The sequence below is a fragment of the Sesamum indicum genome, linkage group LG15, assembly GCF_000512975.1.
Source record: "Sesamum indicum cultivar Zhongzhi No. 13 linkage group LG15, S_indicum_v1.0, whole genome shotgun sequence".
Classification (NCBI taxonomy): domain Eukaryota; kingdom Viridiplantae; phylum Streptophyta; class Magnoliopsida; order Lamiales; family Pedaliaceae; genus Sesamum; species Sesamum indicum.
Window position 1 is genome coordinate 3675972 of NC_026159.1, and position 10872 is coordinate 3686843.

Genomic DNA, 10872 nt, shown 5'->3' on the forward strand with positions numbered 1-10872 from the left:
GAAAACTAGTAAAACTTCAAAGCTACCATTTACTCTATTTTTTACCATATAGTTACCATTGTATATATCTGAAATTCACAGCCAAATTTCCTCAAACCTCACACTTATATTAAAGCCCAGATCACATTCACAAATTCACTACATGAAAGACCAAAGTGACCTGAAGTTGTTTGAGTAGGCAGTAGGTAGCTAGTTAGTGAAGGACATGGTTCTTCTCCTTAACCTTCTATTTCCACTGTCTGTATTTCCCATACCATTTACATCATCATTCACTTTCGCCTTCTCCATTCCACTGCAAGAATCCTCCAAATACAATGGATGTACAAGTCGTTGCGAAGCTGAAGGTTCATCAGCAACGTACTCGTTTTCATGAATCTCATCATCACTTGAGCTTTCAACTTCAATAGGAGCCTTTCCCTTTTCGTTTGCCTTTGCATCAGGAACAAGTTCTTCATTTTCAGAGAGAAGATTGTCAGCCTCTTCAATGGGGCTGCTGCTGTAGTCCCCAGAAGAAGTAGTTTCACTAAGTGTGTGAAATATCGTAATACTCTCGTTCTTGGAGCCTTGAAATGAGTAGCTCCTGGATTTGCCATAACGCAACGGTAAGAGGAATTTGGAACGTGATTTCTCTCCGTCTCTGCCTAAACTGTATGTTGTTGAGAGCTTTCTCTTGATGTCTTCTCTTTCTTTAACCAAATCACTTAGTGTTTCAAGCACTTCGTTGGCTACTGCTTCTTCTGAAGCCTTCAATTCCAGATCTGTGATCATTCTGTCGAATGCTTTCTTTTGGGATAGTAGGGAACGCTACATAGAAACAAGAATGAATATGTGGAGTGTGGATCAGTTAAGGTATGCATGAAAATGATAATGTGAAAGAACATGCAAATCTTATGCTTACTCTTTTTTCAAGAAACTTCCCCAGGTTGAGACCTTGAAGCTTTTTCTTCTTCCAAAAGATGCAGCAATATCGTACTACTGCTCCAAGGAACACTAAAACTACTGATTCAATTAAGAGAAACAATATAATTGTTCTCTCATTGCCTGCATAAAGAAAAATGTCAGACATGAACTTTTTTATTATGATATTAGCAGCAAAGAGAAATTGTGTTAAACTTGCCTGTGTAGATGCTTATGCTCTTGGGCTTCACTTGTGAGCAGCTAGACACAAGTTTCTGGCCTGGAGCCAAAAAAGGGGCACCATGATGTAAGGAACTTACAGGTGGAACTTAATTCAGCTAAGAAAGCAAAAGCTAATGTAGCCGGCAAAAAGAGTATTACATGTGCTACGACAAGGCAATGGGTTGCCGTTTCCTGCATGACAGAAAAGTTAAATGGTTAAGGCTCATCCTGTATGTCCTTTGATTGTTTATTTGTGAACTCTGGAGGAGAGTGTTCTCATAATTTTGCTTGAAAGAAAGCACTTATTTAGTTGTATGAGTGTGGAAATATACACTGCAAGGTATAATTGTGAAAGAGACCAACTTACTTGAAGCAGCAAAAAAAGCCAGAAGAGTTCTTTCATCCAGTACAAAATGTTGCAGATCACTCTGGGACAGCTTGACCAAAAAATTACCTGCTTGTTCAAAACATGAATTACGGCTACTGAAACAGATTTCTTTTCTGAACCAGAAAGAAAATAGAATGACGAAATAACATAAACGCTCTCCATGCATGCACAAACACACACACGCACTACAGAGAGAGAGTAGAATTACCAGGATCAATTCCAGACCAGTAGGTGGAACCAGAAGCTGGAACAAGCAAAGTTAATGCAACATTTTTCGGTTTTAATGCTGATACATAAGTGTATTCCGCAATTGTCTGTGAAATTTTTCCTTCCATTTCCGTCTGAGAAATGTAAACCGCATACCCGGAGCAGTCAAGTACAGGATTAACTTGGATTACAGAATCCAAACTAGCAGATTTTGGGAATTTTCTCAGAGCTCCTACGGGTGAAAATGAATAAAGAAATCCATCCAATGAGCCAATAGATATCCAACCTGCTTCATCAACCAACTGTTACTAAATAAGCTGATCAGTCATAATTTGAATAATGGATCAGTAATGTACTTAACATTTCTTAAATTAGTTCTCCCGACTAAGTGTATTTGGACCAGAGAAATCAGAAAATCATCATATTAGTCACTCAACTAATAGGGAACAATAATCCAATTACCATTTGCATCGACCACTGGCTCGTAATCTGCTGAACTTAATGGCCCAATACTTCCTTGCCACAAAATGTGTCCTGTGGAAACATCCAATGCCAGGACGAGAGCTGCATCTGGTATAGTAACATAAAGACGACCATTGTTTCCAGGAGTAATTGTAAATGTACTTCCAAATGATCTAAGATCTTGAATCCATTTAAAATAAGGACCACGAATTGATAAGGAATATAGCTCCCCTACACTGTTGGAGATCTGCAAGAAAAAGAGACCAGCCCACATAAATCATCAAGGTAAATGAATTATTCGGTGCCACAAACACCTCATTTAAAACGGCACAAGGTTAAACAGTTGACACAGGATTGACGACTCGAGATAAAGCTAATTCCATAAATCATAGTTAAAACAAGGAAGAATGACAGGAGGGCTGGCATTTTCTCTTTAAGAATGTAACCAAAGAAGAGGTGAGATGAACTTATTATTGGAGCTTACATAGATACTAGCTTCACAGTGATCAATCACAGGTACTGAAGTAAAATGGCACTCTGTAATATTATTCCTGCAACCTTGGAGATATCCGTGCTGATTAAGCACTGGACCAGCTCTCCACACGAGTTGTCCATACAACCTATATGCAAATAGCCCCTGGTTCTTAACGTTAATGACCACGCATGAGCTGAATATGCTTGCAGAGACTCCGATAATTTCTCCTGTTACTTCTGTACCTTGTCCTGGACCAAAAAATACTTCTACGGCAGGTTCAGAAGTTCCAATTCTTAAAGGATAGATTTTTAGTACTCTTTTTTCTGCAACCAAATATATCTGCCAATAGTTGGCCTTGCAAATATTAGTAACCCCATAAACTAAACATTCATAACCTATGCATAATTCATAGTGATTCATGGGACAACATCACAATCATTGTCTGCACATGACAATAGAGCCTGATGTCCCAAGATCACAAACAACAAAATGGATGGTTATAATTCAGAAATTCAAACTGGACAAGATTCATCCCAGATCCTTGCCTTTCTTGACCCACCATTTACTGGAGCTATATTTGCGTTGCATGTATAACTCAAGTGTACCATCCACGCAATAGAACCATTGCTTTCAAAGGCAAAAAAGTTTCTGCCTGAACAAGCATAAATCCGCCCATCATCTCCAATGAAGTTCTTGAACAGTCTATTAGCAGCTCTCTTGGAAGGTTCATCAGCTGAAATCAAGAAAGGCATTCTACTCTTAGACAACATCATGATGGCAAAACAATTCTTCCCATTATCAGTACCTTCCACATCTTTCACCTCCATATCGGTTATAAATTCTTGATTTCTAAGTAGACAAACGAAGCATGATCAAGAGGCAAACCATCACAGAATTTAGCAGCATTTCTAACTTGCACCCAGAATAAGGAGAAATGTGAAAGAAGAAAGAAACATGAACAAATCAATATCTACTTCTCATCCCCATAAGACAAGATCAACATAGTTATATCTTGCGAGAAATCAGAAAACTTCAAGAAACCGCAGAAAGCGAGATACGGAGAGAAAACTACCTGAAAATGAGCGTCCGAATGGTGAAAACTTGTGCAAATGTTTGGAGTTGTAATCAGAGATAACGGGAGTTGGTGGTACAATCACGAACAAGATCATCAAAGTAGAATGAGTGTGAACAAGCAGAGACATCTTCAACGTGGATGATTATGGGTGTGTACAGTTGACAACGAAACTTCATTTATGGGTGGAAATGGAATGATGGTGCTCTGGGAATCAAACAAGAAGCGGTTAATTAACCGCTGATGCTGGTGGCGGGAAAAGAAATGGGCTTTTTATTCCGGTTTGTGGGCTGCTGGACTCCTATAACAAAGTTAGATTTATACGCAAATAATTCAAATTAATCGATATTAATACAAAAAAGCAAGGCTGTCTATGTTCACAAACAATAGTCAGTGATATTTCTGCATTAATTTTTAAATGTGATAATTATATTTATAATTAGATAATTTTAGAAACTAATTATAATTACTCTTTTTTTCTTTTAAATGGCTCCTAATCATTTTAATATTAATACACCAATTCTTTTGTTATATCAATAATACTTTAAATTGATCTTTTTAATTTTAATTTATTAATTTATGTTTTTTATTTTTATTTATGATATACTTTAAATATTATTTATTTTATGTATATAAAAGTAATGTGTTTCATTAACTAGTTATCACAAATAAAAAAAGAAAGTAATTCCAATTTAAATTGCGATTCGCTACATATTTTGCATAAATCCCGTATGTGACTATAAATATTTCCGAATTTCATCTACCAACGGAATTTGTTCACATTTTTTATTGGAGAACTTTAAGTCATAAACTTCAAATTTCTAATAACAAATCATTTATATTTATTTGATAATTACAAAATATGAAATTCTTCGATTTTAATATTTAAACTATGTTGTTGAGCATTGATAAATTTCGAATTATTTGAACTTGAAATCAATTGAAATTATTTTTTCAAATCTCTCCGTCAAATATATACCCATCAATCCGAATTTAACACCACACATTTCTTTTTGTATTTCATTCCATATGTGATATAAGTATTCAAATTCTGTCGTACACACAAGCATAGTGTTGGGCTTCATTTTTGGCCCATCTTTGATATGAGCCAAAACATAATAAATGTTTGTCTTGATTTGATTTGTAAGTTTTAATGATGTTTTGAAACGCCTCATTTATTTTTAGTCCAAATAAATCCCCTAATTATAGGCTCTACAACTAAAAGAACTATATACATACTCTCATATATATATATATATATAAAAGAAAAATGATTTGACAATAAACACTAGTTTTTATCTCCCATTAAACAACTTCAAACATAGTGAGATTTTCTGGACGTTTTCTCTTTTCCTGTTTTCGTCAATTGTGAAATCTAATTCATTTTCTCAATTGTCAAATCAAAGCAACAGTAGGGACTCCATTTAAATTTTCCACCAACCTCTTAGTTGTGATTCAGATACCAAACACTCAAAACAGAAAACGAAAAGGAAAAAGGTAAAAAGAAAATAAAAAACAAGAGCAAGTGACATGAAGCAAAGAATCAAATCAACCGCACAAGCTTTACCACACAGAGAACAAGTTAACATGCTTATGAAAAACACAAGGTTGTCCCATCAGTACAAAGGCTGAAAGGCTGAAAAATGACTGGGGCAGCAGCAACATCATCAGCTGGGGCTTCCGTCTCTAGCAGGCTAGCATCAAATACGACACCTGCGTGTCTGCTGACTAAAAGGGGCTGACTTGGCCAGCCAATTTTGCTAGTATTTCTGGCACAAATCGTCGTCTTGGAGGAGCCATAGCATCTCTAGCAAGAGCTTCCTTGTCATCAGCATGTATAAAGGCGACCAAATAGTCGAAAAGCTCATCTTTACCACCTCGGAGAGGATCCTGTGTTTTAACACAGACATTAGGATCAGAAGCCAATGTACTTGCAGTGTTGTTGATAGACATACAACTTTGTCTGTCCAAGGAAGACTTAAGAGATGTCATCACAACTACTTATATCTCTATTTATCTAGCAAAATGTTTGGGTTTCTGACAAATTGATCCTCTCTGTATATGATGCATTATATTTGCAGTTTTTATCAGATATGATCATCAAGCAAGCAAATAGAGGAGAAAATTTGACGAGATTTTATCACTTACTTGAAGGAATAAATCTGTATGAGTTTTCCCATCATACAAGATGAGATCTGCTTGAGCCCCTACTTCCCGGAGTGCATTCACAAATGTTTTACTGTATATACAGCACAGTAATGTTAGAAGAAGGCATATACTACAGTTGTTTCACAGAAGGAAAGTCTTGAGTAAATAATACGATGAGATTTACATCCAAAGTATGGATCTTCAGCAACTTCAAAATCACAAGCTCATCACAAAATACCTCTTAAATCAAAATGACCAATTTGATCTTAAGACGCACAAGCTCATTTGGCTACTATTTCTCTCACCCTGTCTACAGATAATGGCAGAAAATTGCTTTTGGCTGGGAATATAGCTGCATCCCTCTAGATTATGACATAACATTTACACAATTAAAGCCAAATTTTAGAGAAAAGTAATCTAAATTGAACCACTGCTCCCAACAACCCAATTAACTTGCCCCATAAAAATTTTAAACTCAGTCTAATTTGTGTATTGGATAATGAAGCATGTGTTGCATCAGTTTCCCTGATTTTTCATCTTCCAGGACCGCACCTTTGTCATTTCGACCACAACACCCGATTCCCACCGGTTAAGAAAATAGGGCAAGCAATGAATAATGAATTAAATGGAGTAAAAAAGATAACAATATCTGTAACTATCATACACATTGGACCCACTGGGTTATATGCATTCAAGTGGTTATTTTGAGGCTTTTGACACAAGAACACATTCAATCATATTTAAGAAAGGAATCAAACACTTGCAGAATTTATCAAGCTAGGAAACTAGATAAAACTAAATTCATTTACTGCAAGCAGAAACCACTACATTTATGAAGTCAAGGTAGTTTACTATCATACTTAAGTCAGTAAACCAACCTTGCATCACATGGTATAGAATCATCTGCGGTACCATGGAATAGAATAATACGCGGCAGCAGAGAAACCGCACCACTCGTGCTTGGATGTTGAATAATTAGTTCAGGAGAAAATTCCTCCAAAGCTTTTTCTCCTTCCATGATACTGTGATGTGAATAGCAAACAGTCACATGGAGCAAAGAATTGTCAGAGGCCAAACTTTATACGAGAGTACAAAACATGCATGCAACAGCATCTGGAAGAGATTCAACACCTCAAGAAAATGGAGCGGTACAAGCCTCGACCATGGAAATGATCAACTAGTTTGAGCAAATTGTACCTGTCAACATGATTATCAAGATGTCACACACGAAAAATGCCAATGATTGTGCAATCTAGAAATATTGACTCATTAACAAGAAGAGAATATAATCTCTGAATCTGCATTAGCTTACCCTCCAGACAAACCAAAATAAGCCTTTATCTGGGATACACTCCAAGATATGTTATCACCTCTGGATTCTTTAACTGCCTGCTGCAAGAGAGCACAGGCTGAAATATGTGCACCAGCTGATTGACCCATTAGATAAATCCTGCAAAATGTAAAAGTTATTTCTTTGAGTTAAAAGAACTAATGGTTCACAAATTATGATTGCATCCTGCACTAGTCACAGATTAACGAGTCTCGACACTGATAGAGAAGAAAAACTTGGGACCAGATACTCCATCAAATAATGATATTTCCCATCATACAAACAGCTATAAGAAACATCCATTTTTTTTAGAAAAACATAAATAAATAAATAAATTCAGCTCACTTGTTTGGATCTCCTCCAAATTCAATAATATTGTTGCAAATGAATGCAATTCCTTGACAAACATCAGTAACCATATCACTGATTGTCCCCTGTGGAAAATTCCTGCACCCGGTTAAGAACATTATATTCTGGTGAAAAAGATCAATATGATACCCACACATCGAATTGAAGGGACTCATTAGAAAAGTTGCAAACAGGTGAACATCTAGGTTCAATTGAAATGGGAACTCTCCACCAACCTATAACTAAGTGCAATCATAAAAATAATAAAAACAATAAACTGAATGATTATTATGATAATGAAGAAACATGTACATGAATGTATTATTGACATGCCAGCATGTGAGCTTGTTCTAAATAGATGAAAGCTCTAGAACAATTGGCAGTAAACTTGGCCTCGTTCTGTAATGTTTGTGCATGCCAATTTCCAGGTGCATATCATGCACTATTGCTAGCATCTAATGTACTTATGATGACATTATTTCTCTAAACCAACTAAAGGGTTGATACCAGCTAAACAAATAATCTAGTATTTGGCACTAAACCTAATCATGCATGTCTACTTGACTAAATAATACAAGTATGCTTAACAATTAATATCAGGACTATCATCTCATAACTCAAACAGGGCCAACTACCTATAATCAACACATGCCACTATGATGTCTCTTTCTGCCAATTGTAGTCCTAGGAGGGAACCCCATGCCTTGTACCTGCACGAAACCTTTTCTGTTAGAATTCACTGGAAGCATAATAGGCAAAAAGAAGGAAATGAAGAGAAGCTAAAGTTAATGGTGTCCGACTCTTACCCAATAATCCACGCCCCACCAGTTATGAATATCACCACTGGCTTCAAATCATCAATATTAGTAGGTAAATATATATCCAACCTGCAACAAACTTTTGCATTTTTAATGAACATGAAAATGAATGAAGTACATGAAAATAGGACAAACATACAAAGAAATACATACCTGTTTCTTGGCTGATCTCCATAAACAACACTTCGACGGACCTGGCTTGAAAAGAAATAATGGAACGCAACTGCAAAGTAGCAAGTTGAATAGATCTTATTCTGAATGCAGCTAAATCCCAAATATTAGTTTAGATTTAGCAAAAAATATTCGTAATGGTAGGAGTCCTTTTCCAGGAACATGATATAGATGTCAAGACCTCAGTTACGAATAACGCCAAATTCAACATATTTGTTTCCAAGAGAAATCCGATGCATCTTGGGCGCAGCACAAACCAGGAGAAACACAAACAATAAACTACCAAGTGATAAGGCAGATATAAATCAGTTACATCATCTCTTCCCACCGCCCCCCAAAAAAAGAAAAAAAAAATGAAAAAGAAAAAGAAAGAAGACACCGACAAGAGGAAGATAGAAAAGAAAAAATCCGCACTTTGCATAAGATTGCACTACAAAGAAGAAGAACAACAGAACTTAATGATTTCCTTATTTGTTATTTCTGTAAGTTATTGTACCACTACCTATCGGTACTTGATAACGTTCCACATAACCAGTTCTGCGATTCTTACTGACAATAGACCACTACAGAGAGTACATATTCTTCTGCTCCAGTTTAAGGAAATATTTCCTTAAGACTGCATAAGGAAATATTTCCCATGCCAATCACTATATTTTAACGAGTGAAAGTGAGAGCTAAAGAGCCATTCTGAAGTTTCAGTCATTGCAACGGGAAAAAATATGCTCTATTCAGGATGGCTAAATTATGGTTCCTGTGAAGATGCTAGCATTACTCCTCAATTTCTACATCAAAAGAATCATAGTGTTATTCGAAACTTACCTTGGAGAAATCCAGGCATAAGTAACATAGCATAAAGAGCAAGAGCTAATAGTCTTGTTATCCAACGGTAGCCTACCCTGAAGAAAAGAAATGATTAGGAAAATATCAAACTAAACCTTTCACAAAATAATGGAATTGATATTTCCATAAAAGCAAACAAAAGAAGCAACCTCAATCTTCAAAGTGATCCATGGCAAAAGAATACGAATAAATAAGATGGGAATCATGCAGCAAGTTTTAGGAAACAGCAATGAAGATGATGAAAGGCAAACTCCGATAACAAGCGCAAAGCATGAGATTTATTCTATCCTCTGAATTACAAGACATGACTTTAACTGAAAAATGTGTACCCCACTTATCAACGCACTCAATACTATTCCAACATAACTTAACAACCCTATAAAATAATTTTTTTAAAAAAAAGATAGATTGTTATGCTTCTAGGACGTAATCATTACATAAACATGCGTTAATATCTTTTCTATCAAATACTGTCATGAACATACAAGACAACCCCATCTATTTCACATCCCCTCTCATATCATTGAAAATATAACCAACCTCCTAATCGATCCATGCTTACAATTCTACAGCACAAATCCTAATTGAGATTAAATAAATTTAGCTGAAGTATCAAAAGACTCCATTAATAGGACCAAATCATTACTTGTACTTATAGCACCACACATGTGATCCAGTCCCAAAGCGAAAATCGAAAGATTTCAACTTTGCACATTCAACTTATCAAATAAAGCGACAAAATGCTTCGTTGCTCTCATAATTCACAACCTCGAATAATCAAGCAAGAATCAACCGCGAAACTGAAAAGAAAGAACAAGAAACAGAAGAATATAAAAAAGAATAATACCCGAGATAGCTGAGCAGCTTGAAACTGAGCCGCGTGAGCAAATAAGTCTCAGCTGCAGCGTGGCCGATCTCGCGGCTGAACGACTGCTGACGACAAGGCCGCTTCGCTAGCGACGGCGACTTGTTGCCAACTCTCCTCCTCCGTTGCTGGTTCAAAGCAGGAGCAGTGGGAAAACTCGACACTCTGACCAGCACATCTGTTTCCATCTCTTCCATGATCTCGTTAATGGAATCCCTAGAAAGGAGATTCGCCGGCAAGGACGACGACGTTTCCATCGCCGGACAAATCAGAAGTAGGAAGGCGAGGTTTGAAACCGGGACTATTTATACTATCAAATCCGTAATGGGTTCTCTGGGGATGTGCGAAAGATTCCTAAACTTGGGAATGGTGCCGACATTTGTCTGATTGCGCATCGGGTCTGCGAAAGCTAGTTGGGCAGTTCCAGAAATTTTTGTATTGAGTTCATCACGCAACGGCTGATTCTTGAAAATGGAAATTAGCAAACGAAATGATAAAATAATCAGATAAATGATGATTTCTACCACCCGTCTCTTCTATATATGGAAGTTTGGTGACGACAAGAGTCAAAACTTCTGCAATAGAGACAATATTTGCTCGGGTAAAAATTATACGAAGTAATAACGAGG

At 36.5% G+C, this 10872-nt stretch overlaps 2 protein-coding genes across 2 annotated transcripts; both read right to left on the reverse strand.

Moving 5' to 3' along the window:
• Window positions 190–3478, reverse strand: LOC105177762 (protein GAMETE EXPRESSED 3). Its single transcript, XM_020699129.1, has 9 exons — window positions 3197–3478; window positions 2661–2990; window positions 2177–2423; window positions 1716–2000; window positions 1487–1573; window positions 1279–1311; window positions 1118–1177; window positions 899–1041; window positions 190–804 (listed from the first exon to the last, which is right to left on the reverse strand). Exons 1-9 carry the CDS (start codon window positions 3476–3478, stop codon window positions 190–192), a joined length of 2082 nt encoding a protein of 693 aa, XP_020554788.1.
• LOC105177745 (isoprenylcysteine alpha-carbonyl methylesterase ICME) lies at window positions 5124–10872 on the reverse strand. Its single transcript, XM_011100990.2, has 11 exons — window positions 10226–10872; window positions 9358–9434; window positions 8521–8590; window positions 8356–8436; window positions 8185–8259; window positions 7547–7648; window positions 7184–7321; window positions 7003–7068; window positions 6750–6893; window positions 5872–5962; window positions 5124–5613 (listed from the first exon to the last, which is right to left on the reverse strand). The coding sequence occupies exons 1-11, from the start codon at window positions 10498–10500 to the stop codon at window positions 5452–5454; spliced, it is 1281 nt and encodes a 426-aa protein (XP_011099292.1). The 5' UTR covers window positions 10501–10872; the 3' UTR covers window positions 5124–5451.

Bases quoted from the DNA above. Each gene is read 5' to 3' on its own strand.
- LOC105177762 (XM_020699129.1), bottom strand. From the start codon at position 3,478: ATGGAGGTGAAAGATGTGGAAGGTACTGATAATGGGAAGAATTGTTTT. The intron at 2,001-2,176 runs GTAATTGGATTA...TTGATGAAGCAG, and splicing joins GCCAGTGGTCGATGCAAATG to GTTGGATATCTATTGGCTCA. The intron at 1,178-1,278 runs GTAATACTCTTT...TTTTGGCTCCAG, and splicing joins ATTGCCTTGTCGTAGCACAT to GCCAGAAACTTGTGTCTAGC.
- LOC105177745 (XM_011100990.2), bottom strand. From the start codon at position 10,500: ATGGAAACGTCGTCGTCCTTGCCGGCGAATCTCCTTTCTAGGGATTCC. The intron at 8,591-9,357 runs GTAAGTTTCGAA...GCTACTTTGCAG, and splicing joins TATGCCTGGATTTCTCCAAG to TTGCGTTCCATTATTTCTTT. The intron at 8,260-8,355 runs GTAAGAGTCGGA...GGTTTCGTGCAG, and splicing joins GGTGGGGCGTGGATTATTGG to GTACAAGGCATGGGGTTCCC.